We start from the raw sequence: 24896 nt of genomic DNA, 5'->3' as shown, positions 1-24896 counted from the left end.
CAAGGAGTATAGGAACCCAGTCAGGCTTAAACCAAAACAACTTGAAATAATGAGCTATACTTCCTTTAAGAAGAAACAGTCTTTGCTTAAGTCCCATGAGTTTGTGAACACAGTGAATCTATAAAATAAAATCACTCATTGTCACAGATGCCATAAATTAATAACAAAATTAAGACTTTTTTAAATACCAAAAACTCATTGATTTGAAATCCCCCCCCATTACCTTTTAACTCCCCATTACATAAACGAAACAAGGCATAACTCATTGATAATTTTCCTAAGCAGTCCTGAGGGCTATTTTATCCACGCTGTCCATAGAGCTAAACAGAACTAATCACTTGTGGTCTAGTGTGGCGAAGTATCTGGTGAGACCATATGTATCTGTGTGTGGGTGTGTATGTGTGTGTGTGTGTGTGTGTGTGTGTGTGTATACCCTCAATCCTATTCTTTTTAAATAAACATTTTAAATAGCACTATTGCTTAAATAAGGGCTGCATTAAGACAATAACCGAATTCAATGACTTAATTTATTTTTGGAGCCTCTTCAGGTGAGATTGAATTATCACGTAATGGCTCTCTTTATATTAAAAAATGAATAGCTTACTTTAAAAAAAAAACGAAATAAATAATGTGAAAACAGAATACTTGAAGTAAAATTATAATCATTATGATGCTGTCACCTTAACACTATAGACTTAATTGTTTTCCAGTTGACTTGACATGTGAGAAAAATGTCCAAGGCTAGGTAGAAATACACTGCTGAACATTCACTGGGGGAATTGAAACTGAAGACAACATAAATGAAAAAGCAGAACAATGAGGCTCACTCTCAGGTGTCTAGTCCAGGAGACCACTATGCACAGCTGGGAGACAGAAATAAAGAAATAATTTTTCTTTACTCTTTCTTTTCTTTTATTCTTCTTTTTAAAAGGTATGCATCAAAGAGGATTGTAGTGAGCCACATACTGTAAACACCAGCATTATTAGGTGTCTGCCTCTTTTTTTTTTTTTTACGCTATGCTTGAAATAGCAAGATAAGGTGCTGAATTGATACAAATTGGTATCTGCAACTTCTAATAACCTTCTTACTACTAGAGACAAATTTCTGTCTCCCTGCTTCCACCTCCCCAAGAAGGAGGGAAAGGGAGTAAGATGCTGCACTTGGAAACAGGAATTCAACAAATTGTGGTGAGACACGCGAGGGAGGGAAATGTCAGGAGAATGGAACCTTCACTTCCATGCACGTGCCCCTTCTGAATTGACGATGTTTGCGAGTTTGCTGGTTAGTGTAGGAAACGGCGTGGAAATACCCTGTGAGCTGCCTGCTGCATTAGCAAACTGGCTGAAGTATCCCTGTCATTCATACTTCCCCACCGCACAATCGGAATGGAAACATTTGCTCTATTGGAAGGCAGTGATAAGGATGGATTTTTAAAGTTCCCATTTTTAAGTGAGAATGAAAGAAAAATGCTCTTCTAGATGTGTTTTGCCTTTGAGCTCCATTTGAAAAAAGAAAAAAAAAAAGGCAGAGAAAGCTGCTGTGAAGGTCACCGAGTGAAAGAACTTCCTCAGGGCACAGAATAAATTAAATCCCAAGGAAAAAATAAAATGTGATTTCCAGAGTGTGAGGCACAAACTCCAAATGACAATGATTGACAGCCAAACTATATCCGTGCAATATCCAGGACTGCACGTTCTCATTTACCTCAGTGTAGCCAGCAAGCGCCCATTAAACATCCGTCTGATGCCCAAATTAACCTTCTTGGCAAACTGAAAGAGGCACAAACTATCATAATCAACCTTTCATTATCACAGCAGCCTCTAGTTAAAGGGTCAGAATAATTGTGCCATCAGAGCCTTGATTGTTTTCAATCAACAGACGGCTGGAGTGACAGCTCGGTGATGGAGGGGTCTGATGAAACCGCACCAGGCCTAATCAGAGCAGATGAAAGGAAGGCATGATTGGTGCAAATGAACAGTCGTGCCTCTCCTTTTCATTTACAATCTGAAATTACTCTTAAATTTGTGGGTTTTTTTTTTTCCTCCCTTATGAGCACCACTGAAAGAATGTTTGACTTATTATGAGTTCTGACAGTGCAGAGTTATAAAACACAGGTAGGGTTATCAGCTGAGGCTTTAAGTGGGTATTCAGCATAATTCTAACAAATTCACTCTTGAAAAGCACAAAATGACTAAAAAGCTTCCAATGACCTAACCTCTCAGCGCTGTTTGATTAACAGACCCATTTATTCCACTGGCATTCTAAATGATGAGAAGATAAAACCGAGGGCAGAAATACCCTGTAAATGTTTTCTCTCCACCCACTGCTCTTGGGTACTAGTTCCTTCTGTCTAAAACCCTTACTGTCCTTCCTTGAAGAACACCATATTAAGGGCTCAACAGAACTAATCCATCAGAGGATATGGATCAAGGAGGGGTTGTTTTGGGTCAAGAACATGAAGATACACTGGGAACCACAAGAGTAGGTAAGGGACTGGAACACACCAACCCCATGCTGATATCAAAAAGACTATTTGGGGGAAAAAGGAATAAGAGATTCTGTGACAGGCTAGGCTAAAACCTGGCACAACAGGGATTTGGGGAAAACTGAAACAATATAAAACTGCATTTATACAGCAGTTATTGTTAACAAACTACAGACATTAACATCCTTGAAAAATTTAGTGATGAATGGAATGCACACTTGGAATGGCAAAAGTAAGCATCTAACTTCTATTTCCTTCTTGAATCTTGAGACCAACCAGCCAATTATGAGAGGATTATGATTCAAGATAGTAGTACTGCAACACAAAGGAAGGTCTTCCAGCTACAAAGACTAACATGCATCTAATTTCCAAGTGTGTGTCTGCCTGCAAGTGTGTGCATGGCATGAACCCCACCTTCATGTGTATAAGAGACAGGGGACGGGGTGGCTTCTGGATCAAGATTCAGGGTAGTTTTTAACCTTTCAACTCAAATGTTTAAAAAACTTTTTTTTTAGATTTATTCATATTTCAGAGACAGAGCGTGAGTTGGGAGGGGCAGATACAGAGGGAGACACAGAATCTGAAGCAGGCTCTGAGCTGTCAGCACAGAGCCCGACATGGGGTTCGAACTCACGAACCAAACTGCAAGATCATGACCTGAGCTGAAGTCAGACATTTAATCAGCTGAGCCATCCAGGTGCCCCTCAACTCAAAATCTTTACATAAAACTTAGGCCACTTCATTTGTTAGACTGTGAGTTGGAATGATGACATAGTTATTTAACAAAGTAAAAGGAAGAGTTACTAAACATAGCCTGAAATTTTCTACGCAATATTTAGCAAAATGTGTTTGCTCATATCTAGGCATCTTTTACAAGTCACCACAAATGTACCCATAATGTACAAAATTCCCATGGTCCTACTTATATGAAATACACTCCAAGCAGGATATTGCTGTCATATGACTTTCTGCAGCACCTCAAAGTTTCTGTTTCTGTTTCTTTTTTTTTTTTTTTTAAATGAGCTCCACACCTAGCATGGAGCCCAGAATGGAGCCCAACATGGAGCTTGAGCTCAACCCTGAGATCAAGACCTGAGCTGAGATCAAGAGTTGGGATATTTAACTAACTGAGCCGCCCAGATGCCCCTTAGAGTTTGTTTTGTTGTTATTTAGGAGAGAATTCTCAAAGTAAGATATCTGGCTAAGGGTTTAATCACAAGTATTTTCCAAATCCATCCTTGCTCTCCTACCACTTTCTTAAGTGCTCATACTCTGCAGCGGTCACTTTACTTCCTGTGCACAGGCACCTGCAGCAAGCTTTACCAAGGACAAACACTCCGTCATCTCCTGAGGGATTAGTTCTTCTCCCAGAGTGGTACTGGCTTTTTAAGGCATGACTTCCTCTGCTTAGAAGGCAGTCTTGTACTGGCCAAAGAAGAGTGACTTCGGGACACTGAACTCGCGTGGATTTGAAACAGGATTTCCTAGCTTGTTCACAAAACATGGAAACTAAAAGCAAGCCAAACTGGGTGAGTGCCTGTTCTAACCCCCACAACCCAAGAAGTGTGGAATTGATCATTCTAATGCACCCACACAGTCCCTCTCCAGGGCCTAAATCTTGCATGAAATGAGAAAGGCAGAAAGATTCTTCAGGGGACGTGGCAAACCTGATAAATCAACTCCTTTGTGTATTATTTACCCTTTATATTGGGCTTCACTCAAAAGAGTATATACTCCCAAAAGTAGGCAGACTTAAGAAATCGCTCACAGTCCTCGGCAGGTCCCATGTCATTCTCACAGCCAGAGAGGGATGCCTACAGTGTATTTGCCTCTTAACGAGGTGCCATCCTTTCTGGATGGAGAGTTTTAGTTTTACTTTCAGCTGTGAGTAATTTCCCATTGTGATTGGCTGACTTATAGTCAATTTAGTATAATTAATGCCAAATTACATTGTAATTCACATAGAATTACAAATTAAAAGCTATATTAAGAGCAAATGAATTAATCAAAATTAATGATATTATGCTCACTTGTTTTAAAGTGTTAATAAGATAGGTCCTTCTAAAACGTTTAAACTTCAGAGCATCATCCATCACTCCTTCAATTACCTGATTTCCTTATGTGGTCAGAGGAGGCATGTGGGCATTTCTCATCAACAAGAACACACACAAAGAAGATACATTCACTCAACCTCCAGCCCTTACAGGGCTCTTTTTGGCTTCTGTTCTTGAAGCACCAGTAATATCTGTGTCACTTATCTACACTGACTTGTAATACTCCCTATAGACAGAGGAAAGCAATGTCAAGAATTTTTTTTATATCTATCTCTAGAATTTATCAAGGATTTCTTTTTTCCTAAGAGGGTTTTTCTTCTGGTTATGTTTTATCTACCAGGACATCGAAGCCAGCCTGCATTCCCCCAATAACTTGGGGCTTGCCACCCCAGGTAATGAAGAAGTGGTCAAAGGATTAGAACCTCAATCCAGAGAATGCATTAGTCTATTATTGTGGGCACAAAAGAAGTCTAAGAACTAACTTTATCTGTGAATGCTGCCGACGATTATGATATTCTAGAATGGCCACCGTTCTCCTCCAGATGTGACACGTTGAGGTGTTCTTTATTTTTACTTGAAGCAAAAGTTCTGGAGGCAGGAGCAGGAGAAGCAGTGGGTAATGATGTCAGTATTTAACAATGAACGTCAAAGCTTCTGCATCTCTTTTGAATGTAAATAATTCTGATCCTCTGAGCCACTCCATGGCTAACTTTAGATCCTGTCCCCTAGAATGCCCAGAACAGGAAATCTCTATGGCCTCCACGGCCACTCCATTGGACACTCAACTGGCCCAATAAGGATTCCCATAGAAATAGTCTGAGATGCAGGATATGAGCCACAGACTCATGTCTTCTGGAAAGAGAGTAGCATTTATCAATTCCAATAAATTATTTTTTTCTTCTTTTCTCTCAAATCCCATATTTAGACCATCACTGTCAATTTCTGCTACATAAATTTCTAAATTTTCAGTATGTTGTGTATAAAATATATAATGATTCATCACTTCATTCTATCCAATCTCTAACAGCCTGCAGATTTCCCACCACACAGTCTATGTAAGCTGCAGCAAATACAGTGGTGCTCCAGGTTCTCTTTCAAAGTGATTTAATTCCCTGGATTGGATTTTATTTTAAGCTTATTTATTCATTTTGAGAGAGACAGAGAGAGCATGACCGGGGGAGGGGCAGAGAGAGAGGGAGAGAGAGAATCCCAAGCAGGCTCCACGCTCAGTACAGAGCCTGATGCAGGGCTCAATCTCACAACTCTGAGATCATGACCTGAGCCCAAATCAAGAGTCAGATTTTCAACTGACTGAGCCACCCAGGTGCCTTCCTTGACTGGGTTTCAAACTGATCCTCCCTTATGGGCCTTCTCTTTATGCTTTAAATGTCATCACCTGTGCTTGAAGGAATGAAGGACTGCAAGGTGGTTCCCTACCTCTGCCAGAATGCTCTATTCACTTTTCATCAAACAAACCGTCTAGAGCCCCAATTTTCCAGGCTCTGATAAAGAAAGACCCTCAGCAACACTTTCCTGCCCTGCTTTTATGGGAGTCATTTTTGCAACTTCCCACAAAGCCATACAACAGGTGAAAATGAAGATTGGTAATTTCTTAGGAAATGTATACTGCTGGATTGATCATTATAGACTAATATAATCTCTTTGGCTTAGGAGAAGACATATCATGTACTTTGAGTTTCTGTTTTGTTACAGATTTGGTATACTTTGAGAGAATACAATGAGTTGAACCTATGTTGAACCTATACCGTGAAGCAAGTCAATCACTTACCCTCTGTGAGCTTCTGTTTCCTCCTTTGTTAAAATTTGGGTCATATTTGCCTTGTCAACCTTAACAGGCTGATGAGAGACTCAAATGAGATTATGTACATAAAAGCCATTTTAAAATGTAAAGCTCTCCAGGATTGTAAAGAGTTATTATTGTTGCTATTATTGTTGATGAACTTCTGGGCCTAGCCTCAGGGTTTCTACCTCATATATAGTTTATAGTTGGGTTTTATTTTTAAATCCCTGATAACCCAGGTAGCAGCAACATTACTGCAGGCCACCAATGCATAAGTAATATTCTCCAGCCATCTTTTTCCTTCTCACAGCAGCAACAACAAAGTATCCGTCTGGAAACAACATGAATCACAGTGAAAATTAGACGCAGGGAACATAAATATGTCATATCTCATGAATCACCTTGTTGTTCTGTTGTGCTCATTTAAAAAAAAAGAGGAAAAAAATGATTAACTCATGGGAACAGCGACACACGAATACAAGTTAGGTCTCCTGTAATTTCTGATAATCATTGCCCCTCACAGCTACTCGACAACGCACAGCTCTAGTGCCGAGGATTAGCTGAAGCAAAGTCCCTCTGAAATGAATGTGTCGTGCATCTTGCAAAGGCACACGGCCCAGACAAACAAGAGCAAGGCCACCAGTCAAGCTCCTCTGGGATGCATCCTCACAGAGGAATTAGCTGCACATACATCAGGATGAATGACTAAATACACACTCTGGCAACTTCGAGCACCAAGCCCTGAAATAGCAGCGTTGCTCAGTGTTCAGCTGGGGGCCCTCAGAGGATAAAACGTCCACCGGGCACAGCACTATTTGGGATGCGAAGGAGCCACAGTTTATTCTCCTCACTAACACCTATGAGAGGGAAGTGGAGACATCCTCATTATATTTGTGGAAAACACTATATGTGGCTGGGAAGGAATGCCAGATGTTTCGGGAAGCAAATCGAGAAACGGTACACATTTAGTGAGGTTAAGGAATGGGAAGTGAAAAAATAAAACGAGATACCATGAAGATGCCCACAAAGTACCTATCTGAAAAAAAAAAAATAGTAATGACATGCATGTAAGAAACTGAATTCAGCAAGGGTGTAAATATAATGAAAGACTGCAGTTTTGTTTGGGGATAAAAGTTTTCAGGCCACAGCATCTTATTCCATTTCTAGTACCCAAGGTCCAAGCATTAAAAATGATAATCTTATTCACAGAATTTTCTGATTAAATTACCACCCACAGTCTGATTTCTTTGAGGCTTGGACTATACCACATGGACTGACAAAGGTTTGCAAAGCTGTTTAGCAGGTATGTACAATGAACACTAGTTAACAATGAATAAAGCACTGAAGAAAAGGCAAAGGGACAGTACGTTGTGTTGAAATGTCCAAACAAAAGCATTTCATTTTTCAATGTACCCAGAACATGTCAACATGCCCCAGATTAGCAAAGAAATCATCAAACTAGTGGGCACAGGTCATTCCCCACTGGAAGAGAATCAGGCATGGTAGCAGGCAAAGAGTAGCAGGTGGAAAGCGCCCCATCAGACTTTAAGGTCCATGAAAGCAGGGCCACGTTGGTCTCTTCCACCACCACTGCCCAGAACCCACGATGTAGCAGGCAAAAGTAGTACTCAGTAGCGCATGGTCAGGCAGGGTAAGCACTCAATAACTATTTGAAATAAATGAAGGAAAGAATGAAGTGCATGCCACGGAGCACAGAGTCAGAATTGACAACGTGACACAGACATGGAGGCAGGTAGGCTTGGCCATTATCCTTGCAGTCTGTGGGCAGCACAACAAAAAACAGGAATCCTCAAGCCCTTCCCGATTTCTTTAAAATCACAGGATGAATTTGGTGCACCTCTGTGTCATTCACTCCCAAATATATTTGAGCCTCTATTTATGAATTTATTTTTTTTTAATTTCTTTTAGTGTTTATTTATTTTTGAGACAGAGACAGAGTGTGAGCAGAGGAGGGGCAGAGAGAGAGGGAGGCACAGAATCTGAAGCAGGCTCCAGGCTCTGAGCCGTCAGCACAGAGCCCGATGCGGGGCTCAAACTCACAAACCGTGAGATCATGACCTGAGCTGAAGTCAGACGTTTAATTGACTGAGCTACCCAGGCGCCCCTACTTATTTTTTTATTTTTTAAAAATTCTTTTTAAATATGAAATCTATCATCAAATTGGTTTCCATACAACACCCAGTGCTCATCCCAAAAGGTGCCCTCCTCAATGCCCACCACCCACCTCCCCTCCCTCCCACCCCCATCAACCCTGTTTGTTCTCAGTTTTTAAGAGTCTCTTATGTTTTGGCTCCCTCCCACTCTAACCTCTCTTTTTTTTTTTTTTTCCTTCCCCTCCCCCATGGGTTTCTGTTAAGTTTCTCAGGATCCACATAAGAGTGAAACCATATGGTATCTGTCTTTCTCTGTATGGCTTATTTCACTTAGCATCACACTCTCCAGTTCCATCCACGTTGCTACAAAAGGCCATATTTCATTCTTTCTCATTGCCATGTAGTATTCCATTGTGTATATAAACCACAATTTCTTTATCCATTCTTCAGTCGATGGACATTTAGGCTCTTTCCATAATTTGGCTATTGTTGAAAGTGCTGCTATAAACATTGGGGTACAAGTGCCCCTACGCATCAGTACTCCTGTATCCCTTGGGTAAATTCCTAGCAGTGCTATTGCCTGGTCATAGGGTAGATCTATTTTTAATTTTTTGAGGAACCTCCACACTGTTTTCCAGAGCGGCTGCACCAGTTTGCATTCCCACCAACAGTGCAAGAGGGTTCCCATTTCTCCACATCCTCGCCAGCATCTATAGTCTCCTGATTCGTTCATTTTAGCCACTCTGACTGGCGTGAGGTGATATCTGAGTGTGGTTTTGATTTGTATTTCCCTGATGAGGAGCGATGTTGAGCATCTTTCCATGTCAGACACCCCTACTATGAATTTAGAAGCTGTGGACCAAGGTAGGAAGAGTCCAAGAATTAGAAGACATGAATTTGATTTCTAGCCTTGTTACCTCAGGTTTTTCCATTTGTACCCCATGACAGCAAAGCAATGATACGTGCAGAAGCATTCTTGAGCTGTGATATGACATTCAAATATGAAACATTATGATAGTATTGTTTAACATATAGTAATGTTTGAAGTCCTTGCTTCTCCCTGGCCAGAAGTACATTTGGGTCAATTTATTTTATTTTATTTTTTTTTAGTATATGTGCTGCCGAAGCAAGCACGGGTCAATTTATTTTATAAGAGGTAAAAGATGAAAGCTGTGTGCATCACTAGTGTCTTCTATTTTCTAATCATAAAGGGACAGTTGCTTTTTGTTTGGGCTCACCTTCTGGGACTCCTTTTAAATCAAACTGTAAGTGGCTGGTTTTGTGGTGTAGAGAAAAGCCCAGGAGGAGCTTGCCAAAAAAAAAAAAAAAAAAACACCACAAAACACTGCATCTGAGGTTGTTGACTAGTCTAAACACTACGTGACTTATGTCCCTGGAGACATAAAGTAAATGTGTTATTAATAGTATGACTTATGGAAGCAAATTTCCAACAAAAGTACAACAAAAAATGCAGTTTTAAAAGGCCAAGCTCATTTTGTATACCAATTTTCCTAGAATAAATCCAGCCTCATGTAGGAATAGTGGTAGGATGTGTTCTTATCCATTCAATACATTTTAACATGAAAACTGTACACTATTGTTTTTATTTATTATTTATAGAGAGCAAAAGACCAGTGTTTAAGGCAAACACAACAGGCATAGCCTCAGCCTCTGGGGACACACAAAGACAAATGTAAACATGATTACCCCTAACCCCAAACCAGGTGACTCGGTCCCTCTTGCCATACTAAAGTGGAACGTGACCAGGATAAAGGAGACTGTCCTTGTAAGTTCTAATCCTGTTTGATGTCAGTAATGTAACCACTGAGTTGTTTCGTCAAAATACAAAAAGGAGGTGCCCGCTACCCAAGGTTAATAAAGAAATAGAGCATTTATATATGTCCTGTCCTTATAAAATAGTGAGTCTTCTTCATAAAAGTAGGAATCAGTTAATAAATTAATAACTGAAGGAAAATCAAAGTTCTCCACATTTAGAGATGAAACTAAACTAAATCTCTCTAACCCAATAATTGAATATTTCTAGAAATCTTTTTACCCCAGGATCTACTTCACTTCTTTATATATATATATATATATATATATATATATACACACACACACACACACACACACACACATATGTATGTATATATTTATATTTATATACACATACATATATGTATATATATACACATATATGTATGTGTATATATATATATACATATATATACATATATATATATATATGTATATATATGTGTGTGTGTGTGTGTGTGTATTGAGAAAGAGAGAGAGAGGGAGAGAGAACGAGCAGGGGAGGAGCAGAGAGAATGGAAGAGAGAAAATCCCAAGCAGGCTCCATGCTGTCAATGCAAAGCCTGATTTGAGGCTTGATCTCACGAACCGTGGGATCATGACCTGAGCCAAAATCAAGAGTCAGATGCTTAACCGACTGAGCTACCCAGACACCCTATGCCAAGACCTACTTCTAACACTGCACCTAGCATGTAATAGGTGCTCAAGAAATATTCATTTTTATTTTCACAAACTATCTTTATCATTTTAAAATATCCTTCCTGTTTCTGCTACTTCAGAGATGAAATAATAATCCAGAGAGCTGAAATAATGGTTTAAAATCATAAAGATCCCTTCCATTTAGGGTGAGGCGTGGGAGAGGAAAACCGAGTTAGCAAACCTGTGCTCTGCCTAAGACTCCATGCTTTTAGGCACTTCATAGGTGCCCAATAAATACTGATAGACGGAGGACCATAGCTTTTCCATGTGCTAGCAAATGTAAGAATTTACAGCATATTCAGGCTTTTTTCTGTCAACTGTACTCCCATGGAAAGTAATCTCTAAGCCCTCATTCTGGTAAAAGATAACCTGGGGTAGAAAAGGCAGAGAAGGCATTTTCCTCAGAAGAAAATGGATTAGCCAGCACTTCCTATGAAAATGAAAACAGACCCAATACATGGGAGTGGTATGGAATTTTTTCATTATTTCACTAGAGTTTTATAGCAGGACCCCGGGCTCAGCAGTCTGAAACTGAATGTTGAATATAACAGGAAAAATTTAACAAGACCCTACTGAAACAAAGTCCTGTGTTAGAGCTAAAACCCAAAAGCCAAACAAAATTGGTGGAGATTTGCCAGGTCACAAATGCGCATGGCCTCACGCCCCACGCTTCCTCTCAGCTGATTTGCTCATTTTTAGCCTCCTGTTTCTTTGAGCCCCATAACCAACTTGGTGTCTTTCATCTGGAACCAGGAAATCACTGGCCTTGAAACATCAGACCAAATTGTTAAGCTGAATTGAACTGAAAAAATTTTTAAAGCATTTTTCTGAGGGGACTTCTATGCCCTTCTACACTAAAGTGTGCATATGGTTCAAGTCTCAATGTTAACCTATGAATATAAAGAGAAGTTACGTAACAGGGCAAATAGTTTTCAGCCATGGAAGGGAGGAAAAAAATGTCTATGGGGGATGAAGAAGCCCTCTGTGAGAAAAGAGACTTAAAGTTTAAAAAGGTCAGATTGAAAAAAAAAAAAAAAGGCAGATATAAGGCATAATTTTACAGGTTTCCAGATCCACAGAATGGTTATTACAGCCTGCAGCACATTTTATCAGGAAAGGAAGTAGATAAGGACACCAGGAGAAAGTAAAAAAAGAGTTTGTTCAGTGAGGATAATTTGAAGGTTCTTATGACGTCTTCAGAGACAGACGGCGTGAAGTCTGGTGAATAATGAAAATCAGACCTTTCACCAAAAAGGGGAATGTCCCAGATTACATTATTGGTTGATAGTGGAAGAACCACATGTGTAAACATGTGTGTGTGTGTGCATGCGTGCATGTGTGTGTGTGTGTGTGTGTTTACTGGGCTCTCACAGAAGTTACTAGTTGCACATATTAATCAAAGAGCACTACCCCTCCATCCCCTTTTCTATTACCTGTCCTACTTTGTGTCAATTTCCTTCCTCCTCCCCCACACCCGTTGCTTCACTGTTCTTCTTTAAGACATGGGATGGGGATTTGTCAAAGTCAATGAGCACTTTATTACAGTGAGAACGTTCCGTAATGAACAATTCAGCAATTTAATGAGATTCTGTAGATCTGTCTCCAGCCTGTCCATCAAGATTCACTTCTATAAAGCACCCTGACACTAATCCTCTGGCATACCCAATCTTCACCCTGGGCTGAATATTAGATTCTTCCATGGTATATTGCATTACTAGTATAACCTCAGCAAAAATGATGAACTTAACTATACTTGAGGCAATATAGCTGGTCTGATTTAATTTTTCTCTATTGAGTTGAGTATGAGGGAATTACTTATTTACTAAGATAAAGCAAAAACAGTTTCTTATTGCCTGCTGAACACCTAAACTGATCATATTTATGTGAGACTTTTAATTCTTTCTTGAGGACCAGGTAGAAAAGATATTGCCTGCAGCACAAAGCAGTTTTTAAAATTCTATGTGATAATATTAGTAAACTTTAGAGAGGCAATTATGATAACTCTTAAGTGGACAGTATGGAATTTTTTCGGATACTCAGACATCTGCACATTACCACTCTGGCATTCCCTTTGACCATGCCACAGAAAGAGAAAGAAGCCACAAGGATGATTGGCTCAGATCTCAATTCAGTTAGAAATAATTAAATGCAGAATTCATTCCAAGTCTTTCTTTTTCCCTTTGGGAAGTGAAGAAAAATTTGGCAACCCCCCACTTTGAATTGACCAGAAAATTTTGATGATTTGTGTTTGTGGGGGGAGAACCACAGGTATTAAAATTCATACCAAAAACTCATCCTCACCAACTTTTGACCTCTACCTGAACAAACATTATCAGAAATACCTAAGAAGGAGAAAAAAATATGGCTTATGTGTTTTCCTCATATTTTCTTTGTCAAGACAGCATAGAATACTGGAGGGATGAAGGCAGGTGTCTGCAGACTCGGGTTTGTAGGCTGGCTCCTTTCTGCAACCCTGAGCAAGGCACTGAATCCCTATTTTGTTCATCTGGAAGATGGGGTTATAACAACTGTCCTTCAAGCCTGTTGTGATGATAAGTCATTGAGTTTACAAAGAGTCTGGGTCCTGGGAGGCCCTCAGTACACCACAGCTCTTATTATCCTCACTGGTGGGGCAAGAGTAGACAGGAAGTTGCTGATTAATGTAATACAAAGAAAGAAATAAGGGAGAAATACATCAGCAAAATTATTAGTCAGTTGAGTCAGATGCTGGATAATTAACAGATACCTCTGACTCTGTTTTGGCGAGAGTTAGAGTTCTCCCTGAATGTCATTTGCTAAGATACCAGGAATTTACTATGCTGTCAGCTAACAGAAGACTTCATATTTTCCCTCGTATTCTGTATGTAAATTGCTTTCAAGTCATCATGAAATCTTGAAGGTATGCTGCCCCATAAGTAGCTACATAGCTAGCCAGTGTTCAGAGAGTGAGGTAGACAATGTTAAACAAAGGGGATAAGATGGGCTCTGTTTCCCAAAGACACCATGTGAATTCTCAAGTAAAGTCAGTGGGGATGAGTAGAAAAGGATTTAAATTGAATAATCAGTTTGAAAATACAAAACCTCCTCCCATCCTCTAGACATAGGATATTCGAAAAGAATGCTACGTCAGGTGGAAAGGCAGGGCTTAGGAAAATAGCAATGAATGCAGAATGAACTAAGGAGGGAGATTTTTCCACTGCAGTGCAAGAGCTTCATTTCATTTAAGGTCCCAGCTGCTCTCTGCTGCAACAGAGAAATGCTTCTGAATTGTTTACAGGAAAGCCCAGCATCTATTCTGATTTCATTGGTCTTAAATGCGTATAAATAGCACTTGACGATCCATTTTCTCACACTCAGTTTGAGAAACTATTTTTATCAAGAGAAAAAAATTCTTGACTCTTTCTGATGTGACTCCCCCTTAGGGTTTTGGGAATCCCCAGCAAGGGTCTGAGGAACCATACCTATGATTCCCTGAGTTAAGATGAGCAGAGGCTGAGGCCTTGTAGCCTCAAGGGTTGGTGTTCTCCAATCATTTGCCTACCATGACTGCTAAGACTTTGGCTCTGAGGAGAACCAAACCAGACAAAACAGTTATCATTGTTCCTCAACTGCTCAACTTTGAGCCATCCCATGCCTTCTCCCTGCCAAAAGAAGGCCCATGCAGAGCGCCCTTACCTGCCAGATCTGCTCTTCACTCAGGGAGGTCAGGCGGTCACTCTTCAGAACCTCCTGGAGCAGACAATAAGGAAGCGTTAGAACGTCTTCTGGGCGACTCTTCAGGAGCTCAGAGAGATGTTTCACTAAGAAATCGATCACTGCCTTCTCCAGCAAAGTGAGGTTAAAGAGGTCAGCAAGTCTGTACAGATCCAAGTAATTAAAGCTATTTAATTCCTGGGTGCCAAAAATAAAAATAAAATAAAAAAATAAAATAAAAATGGGGGGAAAAAAAGAGCTCTTAGAAATTAATCCAAGAAAGAGCAGGCAAGAAATTCAGACTGACTCACTAAGGTTTGCATGACAGGCGTGGGGGAAATGGGACTCCACTGATAATGTAAAAAACAAAAAAAATTCCCTTAATTATAAGACTCTGGCAGAGAACTGCTGTTCTAGAATTCACCCTTTCTCCTGACTTTGTCCCTCTTTTAAAACCCATATACTTAAAGATACCTTAATAAAGGGGTTGAAAGGAGTTTCTGGCTTCACTGACTGAAATGTTAACTTTGCAACTTTTTAAAACCATTTTACCAATGAAGAACAGTGATTTTTCTACCCTGACCATAGTTTATAGCTTGTAGGCAATAAGTTTGTTCTACTAAAAAAACTGTGAGTGCAGGTAAGTGGTAGTCGTGATTAGATGACACAAACTATATTAAGACAGACTTGACTCTACTCTTCCCCAAACCTCAAATTCAGTAAATCCTTAAAACTACCCATCTTAAAAAAAAAATAAAATAAAACAAAACAACCCATCTTGACTTAATGAAATTAAAACACATATTTTTACATGTAAGGTCTCAGGAAATGAAGGAATCTCACAGAAAATATTCTTGTCCTGAATAATTCTATTAAACCTACATAAGATGAACAACTTATAAGTGTTCTTCATTTTTTGTTAGATTCAAAAATTCAGACAGCCAGTGACAATCTTTCCTTCTTTTTCAAAGAGCTTCTGTAGCCATGCTCATTCTGGAAGGATTTTCCCTGTCTCTACCGGTTCTCAAGCTTGTATCCAGGGCCCTAAAATAGTGCCCCCAGAGAGACAGGACTCCTGTGCAAACTTTCTTTAACTCTGCAAGAATCACAGTGGGTACACAGGCTTGTCGATAGAAAACTTACCTATTTCAAGTAGAATTAACATTGTTTCCCTCCCCCCCATTATTAACTTTAAATTTTTAATATGGGAGCAATATTTTCCAACAGCTTAAGGAATGCAAAATACCATCAGATAGCTATTTCACTCCACTAATCTATTTAAGTAACTTTCAACATATTTTCCCCTTTTCTAGTTATCTAAGAATATTAAGAACTCTTTCTAAAATATTTATATTCTATTTCTATCATATCTGAAAGCTGAAAGGAATATGTTCTAAATTTGTGCTGCCCAACATGGTAGCCACTAGCCCCAAGTGGCTACTGAGCACTTAAAACACGGCTAGTCTGATGTGAAGGTGTAACAAGTGTTAAAGATACACCAAATGCCAGGAATAAGAAAAACAGAATGTAAAATATCTCATTAATAATTTTATATTGATTATATGTTAAAATGGTATTGTTTTAGATAAAGTAGGTTAAATGTTAATTTCATTAATTTCATAGGTTACTTTTTATTATTTAATTATTTCATCTGTTAGTAATTAATTAATTTCATCTGTTTCTTTTAGCCTCCTTTAAATGCAGCTACTAGACTATTTAGAATGACAGATGTGGTTCCCATTGTATTTCTATAGCACAGTGCTGTTCTACATAATAAAATGTTAATAAAAAAATTGTGAAACAGCTCTTTCAGTAACAGCTGCATCATCACCACAGCTACTTAACTTTTTTTCCCCCCACTTTAGATTATATTTCTTTGGGTGGGAGATGACACTTTAATTATATCCTAACAGGGAGTCAAGCTAGCTAACTTCAGGAATCAGCATAAGATTCTGGCTCTTAATAGCTCTATTTGCCAAAACAATTGAAAAGGAATAAATGCTTCTCTTTAAAATAAAGTTTACTATAGATGATCACTAAAATCCACAGCAACCCAAATATCTGAGTCCACTCACAGCCATTCAGTCAAAATACCCTGGCTTCCCATTCAGAAGATTTTATCAAAGTGATATTGAAGATTTTGACTCTCACACCAATCATTTAAAATAATGTTTAAACTTGTTCCCCAAATCTTACTTCTTAGGATTGGTAAATTTTACTCTGGAAGGAAAGAATGTGTAACCCTTGCTTCCTTAGTACCAACTCCTTAGGGATCAGTGTTGTTTCTGGTCGCTACATCTATGAAGCAAGTTTAACTGCTCAGTGTCCTAAATACGACTTCAGTGTCCTAGTAAACCACTCTGCAGTCCCCCAAAGGCATGACAGACAAAGTCCAGGTGATATCAGTGCTTTTCAAGTACCCCAGACACATGCCCAAGGCATGGCTCAAGGTCCTGAGGCAGCACCCAGCAGCACGGCACAGACAGATTAGCATGCATAGGAGCGGACACAGCTAAACTCAGCAAAGTTACAGGTGGACAGGCAGAGCCCAGCAAAAAATGTTTTCTCTCACTTGTTCTCCTGCCCAAACGGTTTATACAACTGCAAGTTTGGGAGTGGATTATGCAGCAGCAATGAAATATTCTTTATTAAGCATCTTTGTATCTTTGTAAAGAGATACTGGGTTTCTTCTGATTAGATGCCTGCAGCTTAAAAGCAGACCAATTCAAAACCACAAAGAACTGGAGAATTAATTTAACCTAATTGTGCTTCTTTTCTGCTGTGTTTCTTTTGAAGGTAATCATTGAACGCCTGCTTCCCCAGTCGTGAAATGTTTTCATTTCCTAAGGGCATAATTTTACATAACCCCCAAATCCAAACTAACGAAGTATTTCATATTAATAGAAAACTAAGAAGCTAAAAGGACAAGTGTCAATGGCTGTCTGAACAGCAAACGGAAGCTGAACAGACACATATTTGTGTACAAGAGAAATATCAGTTAAAAGTCTGCTCCCTATCTTTACCTTTTCATTTCTTTTCTCTTCTATTTAAAAACATAATTTCCCCAAATTCCCAGTGCCTTCTAGACGTGTCCAAGGTTTCCACTCCCTTGGCCATGCATACTTAACACATTCAACAGTTAAACTGTATAAAATGAGGAGTTCAGGGGTAAAAGAAAAGCCACCTTCAGTGAGGTCATGATGCCACAACATGCATTCCTCTTGTTGGGGCTTTGTGAACTTTAAGCAAAATCATCATCTCTTATCCTTTTGGCTAAGACAATGTGTAAGCAAAATAATACCAATAATGCTGCTTTTACAGATGCTCATGAATGTGATGTGGGGAGGTGGGAAGTTAAATGGTTAAATTGCATTAAATTCCCACCTATAATACTGTGCATGGAAAAAAATAATCACTGTTATGAAAATAGTGCCATTATGTTTCCAGTTATAAAAAGTAATAAATGTTTATCCCAAAAAATTCAGGAAATACAAAGTATGGAAAGAAAACAAAAATCATTCATGTTTCACCATGCAGAGATAATCACTATTAATGTTTTTGTATATATACTTATAGATTTATTTTTTAAAAAAGTCTTTTAGATATCACAGAAAGAAAAACCGTATTCAGGGGCAGAACAAATGAGCAGCAACCACAGGCACTTGGAGGCAACCCACATTGGTGAAGAGCAAGGGCCATATATAAAATCAAGTCAACCTGGCTCAGATCCAGCCCAAATACTTACCATTGGCCATGACCTTGGTCAATCACTGAACTTCCCACTATTCCTCAATTACAATATGGAGAATTCAATGGGCTCATAGGGTTGTCATGGAGATAATGAATGAAAAGCTCTTACCACACACAATTTGGCATATGAGAGGTAGGCAATAGATTTGGTGGGCAAGGAATAATAAAGTATATTTCAGCATTGTTGTTTGGCATCTATAAACCCCGACTCAACACTGACATGAGGAGGTCAAAATGAAGAATGTGGTCCCTTTAGATATCTAAGTCATAAATAACCTATACCATTAGGTCAGGGAAAAGAAGGACGCTCAAAGTAAAAAACATACAGTTGATTTGTAAACTGATTACATGTTAATGACTTCCACGTTTATATAAGCAGCCCAAACCTCTCTCAGCTCTGAATTCATTTTCCCAACTACCTGTAAGAGGGCATCTTATCTTGGATTTCCACAGAATGGAATGGACGAAGATATAATTAAACGACCACATTCAACCATCCACATCAGGATCTCAAAAGCTGGCCCATATTCCTCCCTTGTAACCAGTCATTCACCAAATCCTGTTTGCTCTTCCTCCTTAGCAGTTCTTATTCTGTTCATCATCTCCTATCCACACTTCCTGCAACAGGGTTCTTAATTAACATTTCTGCCTCCAGTATCAAATTCTCCAACCTCTCTTTTTATAAGAATCTGATCATATTGATCATCTTTTAAAATTAATTAATAAGGCCTGCCTCAAGAAACAAGAAAAAAATATCAAGTAAACAATCTAACCTTGTAGTTAAAGGATACACAAAAGAAGAACGAAACCCAAGATTACTGGAAGTAAGAAAATAATAAATATCAGAGCAGAAATAAATGAAATAGAGATTAAGAAACAATAGAAAAGATCAATGAAACCAGCAGCTGGTTATTTGAAAAGATAAATAATATTGATAAACCTTTACCCAGATTCACCAAGAAAAAAAGAGAGAGGACAAAATGAATAAAATAAGAAACACAAGAGCCGTAACAACCAACACCACAGACATATTAAGGATTATAAGAGTCTATTATAAAAAATTATACACCAAAAAATTTGAAAAAGAAATGGATAAATTCCTAGAAATATATATAATCTTCCAAAATTCTGAATATACAAATTACTAGTAAAGAAAGGGAATTGGTAATCAAAAAACTCACAACAAACAAAAGTCCAGGACCAGACATCTTCACAGGAGAATTCTACCAAATATTTAAAAGCTTTTTTTTAAGTTTATTCACTTATTTTGAGAGAGAGAGAGAGAGAGAGAGGGAGGGAGGGAGACAGCGTGTGTGTGTGTGTGTGTGTGTGTGTGTGTGCGCGCGCGTGTGTGTGTGTAGGGGAGGGACAGAGGGAGAGGGGGAGGGAGAATCTCAAGCAGACTCAATGCTGTCAGCGTAGAGCCTGACATGAGGCTTGAATTCACAAACTGTGAGATTGTGACCTGAGCCAAAATCAAGAGTCAAACACTTAACTGACCGAGCAACCCAGGTGCCCCTAAAAAAGAGTTAATACCTATTCTCCTCAGACTATTCCAAAAAATAGAAGCACAAGGAAAGCTTTCAAATATATTCTACAAGGCCAGCATTGTCCTAATATGAAAATTAGACAAAGGCACTACAAAAAAAGGAAAACTATCGGCCAACATCCTTAATGAACATATATGCAAAAATCCTCAACAAAATATTAGTAAACTGAATTCAACAATACATTAAAAGGATCATTCACCACCATCAACTGCAATGTATTCTGGGAATGCAAGGATGGTTCAATATTCACAAATCAATAAACATAATATACCATGTCAACAAAAAAAAGAATAAAAATCATACAATCATCTCAATAAATGAAGAATAAGCATTGACAAGGTTCAATATTCATTCATGATAAAAACTCAACAAAGTGGTTTTAGAGAGATCATACCTCAACATAATAAAGGCCATATATGACAAACCCACAGCTAACATCCTACACAGTGGTGAAAAATTGAGAGTTTCCCTTAGAACAGGAGCAAGACTAGAATGTACACTCTTGCCACTTTTATTCCACACAGTGCAGGAATTCCTAGCCATTGCAATCAGAAAAGAAAAGGAAATAAAATCCATCCAAATTGGTAAAGAACAGAATTGAAAATTTCACATATTTTCAGATAGCATGATTCCATACATAGAAAACTATAAAGATTCCAAAAAAAACCTATCAGAAGTAACAAGTAACATGAAGTAAAGTTGCAAGATACAAAATTAAAATACAGAAGTCAATTATGTTTCTATATATTAACAACAAAGTAGCAGAAAGGAATTAAGAAAACAATTCCATTTATAATTGTACCAAAGAGAATAAAATACCTAGTGAAAAATTTAAGCAAGGAGGTGAGAGACCTGTATAAGTATAAAACATTGATGAAAGAAACTGAAGACAACACAAACAAATGGAAAGATATCCATGTTCACGAACTGGAAGAATTAATGCTGTTAAAATGCCCATACTACCTAAAGCAATCTAACAGATTCAATGCAATCCCTACCCAATACCAACTATGTTTTTCATAGTACTAGAACAAATGATACTAAAATTTATGTGGAACTACAAAGGACTTCACAGAGCAAAAGCAGTCTTAAGAAGAACAAAGATGGAGTTATCACAATCCCAGATTTCAAGATATACTGCAAAGCTATAGTAATCAAAATAGTATGGTACTGGGACAAAAACAGACACATGGATCAATGGAACAGAATAGAGAGCCCTAAAATAAACTAATATTTGTATGGTGAGTTTATTTATTTATATGACAAAGGAGGCAAGAATACACAATGAAGAAAAGATGGTCTCTTCAATAAATAATGTTGGGAAAACTGGACAGCTACACGGAAAAGAATGAAACTGAACCACTTTCTTACACCACACACAAAAGTAAACTCAAAATGTATTAAAGATCCAAATATGAGACATGAAGGCATAAAACTCCTAAAAGAAAACATATGCACTAATATCTTTGACAATGACCTCATCAAAATTTTTCTAGATTTGTCTTCTCAGGCAAAGGAAACAAAAACAAAAATACACTATTGGGACTACACGAAAATAAAAAGATTTCACACAGTGAAGGAAACCATCAACAAAATGAAAAGGCAACCCACTGAATAGAAAAAAATACTTGCAAATGACGTATGTGAAAGGGGTTAATATCCAAAATATATAAAGAACTTACACAACTGAAACCCCCTCGGAAAAGTCCCCCAGATAATCTTATTAAAAAATGGGTAGAAGACCTAAATAGACATGTTTCCGAAAAAGATATACAGATGGCCGATAGACACATGAAAAGATGCTCAACATCACTTAATCATCTGGGAAATGCAAATCAAAACCACAATGAGACATCACCTCACACCAGTCAGAATGGCTAGTATCAAAAAGACAAGAAATAACAAGTATTGGTCAGGATGTGGAGAAAAGGGAACCCTTACACATGGCTACTGGGAATGTAAATTGGAAAACAATATGGACGCTCCTCAAAAAACTTAAAGTAGAAATACTATGATCCAGCAATTCCACTACTGGGTACTTATTTACCCTCCCCCGCTTCGAAAACCTGAACATACTAATTTGAAAAGATATGCACATCCCTATGTTTATTGCAGCATTATTTAGAATATCCAAGATATAGAAGCAATCATGAACGGATTAAGATGTGGTATATAAACACTCACTCGCACTCACACAATGAAATATTACTCAGCCATAAAAAAATAGATCTTGCCATCTGTGACAACACGGGTGTCTAGCATGGACCTAGAGGCTATTATACTAAGTGAAGTAAGTCCGACAAAGATAAATACCATATGATTTCACTTCTATGTGGAGTCTAAAACCAAAACAAATGAACAAACAAACAAAAAGCAGAAACAGACCCATGAATACAGAGAACAATTTGACGCTTGCCAGAGGGAAGGGAGGTAAGAGGATGAGCAAAATGCATGAAGGAAGTGGGAGACATAGGCTTCCAGTTATGGAATGAGTAAGTCACAGGGAAAAGGCACAGCATAGGAAATACAGTAAATGATATTGTAACAGTGTTGTAGGTGACAGATGGTAGCTACATCTGTGATGAGACCGTCTTTTCCTCATTGTGTATTCTTGTATACTATATATACAGACTTGTTGAATCACTATACTGTACACCTGAAACGTGTAATATTATGTGTCAACTGTACTTCAATTAAAGACAGAAAGACAGAGAGAAACCATTAGTGGGTTCCCATTTCTTTAAGGTTAAAAGGCCAAACTCAGTAATACTTTATAGCCTTCTATGATTGAGACCCTGATGACCTCCTTACCCTACAGGGTAATAACCCCACCCACCCTGGCTTGGCTTCAGCCATTTCAATGGGCCACACATTCACATCACGTACAAGGACCACATCGGGCACTGGCAATATAATGATGAGGAAAAATAGGCAAGTTGCAGGCCTAACAGAGTGTATAGTATACTCTATTGGAAGAGAAAGCCATTAATCAAAACATATTACAAATAAATGGAAAATTATAATTAAGGTAAAGGCTACAAAGGGTGGAACATAGGGCTGTAAACGCCCATAATGGGTGATTTGGCCTAGAGTGGACACTTAGTAAAGGCTTCTATGAGAAGCCACATGGAGCTCAGAGCTAAAAGAAGAGCAGATATTAACTTGGCAAAAGACTATATGGGAATGTATATTAACTACATTTTCTTATTTTATGTATTCTTGGTGCTCTGGCATTTGGGGTGTCAAATGCCCCACCCAGGGCTAGCCAATTTTTAGAGATAACAAATAACTCGCTCAAGAGTGCACCTTGTATCTGGCTTCTACACTCCAGAAGGCAATATTCTTCTACTCTAATTATGCCAAGGCTGAGTACTGGACAATTACAGACAACTCATATGTCCTACAGCCTTGCTTGAACTATTCAAACCAGACAATCATAATCCTGCTTACCCTGCTTTGTCTGGCCTTTCCCGCAGAAGCCACAATAAAGGCCTCTTGCCTATGCTTTCCCCTCATTCCTTGGATCTCCCAACCAACCCAGGTGCTTCCCCTTGTTGTCCGAAGGCTATTCTGGGCCCCCCTCCTCTTGGAAACTGTAATGAAGTATCTTTTCAATGGCAGTTGTTTCCTTATCTGTCAGCTTCACCATACCTGAAAAATAAAACCTGCATTTTAAAACAGAATGGTGATGGGATTGCAGGGAGAATATTCCAAACAGAGGAAGCAACATATGCAGAATTCCTATGGATGAAAAACCATGCTTCCATTGTTCTGTCTGACCATCCTTTCTAAATTAGCATACCCCTCTTCCTCTCCATGTTATCCTCTATCACATTAGTCTACTTGATTGCTTTTGGTACTCACCACTTCTGCATTCATTTGCCTACTTAGTTATGTTAGGTTTGCCCCCAACCCACAATAAGTATGTTCTATGGGAGGAAGCACCTATTTTATTCACTGCTTTATCCCTGGTTCCCAAAACAGTGCTAGGCACACAGTAGGGGCTCAAGCCACACTTGTTGAATGAATGAACCCATCTCGTCTTTTCTGCTTCCCTGGTTTAGGCCAAATTGATCACTTCCTCTTTTGTGCCTCCATCTTGCCCTCTGCAGATTTCTAACACAGCACTTGTCACTCTAAGTGCCCTTTGATTATAGATCAGTCTCCCTCTATGAAATCTAAGCTCCCTGGTGCCAAGGATTGCATTGTGTCCCTGGTATCTAAGGGAACAGATGCTGAATACATGAGTTTAATGAAAGAATGTCCATGAGCTTTTTCTGTTTACTAAAACCAAGTGAAACAGAACATGGCCATGTCTTTCCAACATATCTATCCAATTCTGAACATCATTCAAATAATCCCATATTTCATATCTCATTGGCCTCCCTCACTTCCCTTCTGTTTCTGTCCTTCCTACACATACACACAAAGGCACAGCCACCGGCTATTCAGTTTTCCAAGTGGACAAACTGGTAACCATGACTAGAGTTGAAAGCGTTAATGGACCAGTGCAAAATAACAGCTCTGCTGTGGAAAAAAAAAATTGCAATCCACCCAAAATTTCTTTTTCAGTCCAAGAGAATTATTTCCTCTATCAATTGGCTATTCAGATCAAAGTACCTTTTCAAATGATACTTTGCCCTAATTATGAGATTGTCACCATTCTCCTACATTCTATGACTTCAAAATCCAAGCACCCAGGTAGAGGCAGTGATTTTGAATGGAAATTATATAGCTCAGCAAGAAGAAACTCTCTTGAGCAAAAGGACAATCTTTTTTATTTTTCTAAAAAGGTTTCATTTCTGTCACACTGCTTCTCACTTGAAATTTAGTTTCTATTCGGAATTATGGTGCATACATTGTTGTTCTTTGGGGAATCTTTTTAAATAGTATTTATTTTCCTTTGGTTTAGGGCTATTTGCCTTCTCTATTCC

The 24896-nt window shown here is 38.6% G+C and overlaps 1 protein-coding gene across 5 annotated transcripts in view; it reads right to left on the bottom strand.

Annotated features, from left to right (window-relative positions):
* KLHL32 (kelch like family member 32) overlaps positions 1-24896 on the bottom strand; it is a 238752-nt gene that overhangs the window by 73814 nt on the left and 140042 nt on the right. For 4 of the 5 annotated variants that reach the window (XR_007462784.1, XM_049654024.1, XM_049654027.1 and 1 more), the window contains one exon: positions 14645-14860. Coding sequence is in view for 4 of the 5 variants with exons in the window: in XM_049654024.1 (XP_049509981.1) it covers positions 14645-14860 (216 nt within the window). In the remaining variant the exon portion in view is untranslated. The remainder of the gene's footprint in view (positions 1-14644; positions 14861-24896) is intronic. The other variant, XM_049654028.1, reaches the window with a different exon arrangement.

Source organism: Panthera uncia (assembly GCF_023721935.1).
Source record: "Panthera uncia isolate 11264 chromosome B2 unlocalized genomic scaffold, Puncia_PCG_1.0 HiC_scaffold_24, whole genome shotgun sequence".
NCBI lineage: Eukaryota > Metazoa > Chordata > Mammalia > Carnivora > Felidae > Panthera > Panthera uncia.
The sequence above is the reverse complement of the archived record's forward strand: the minus strand, read 5'-3'. Positions and strand labels throughout refer to the sequence as shown.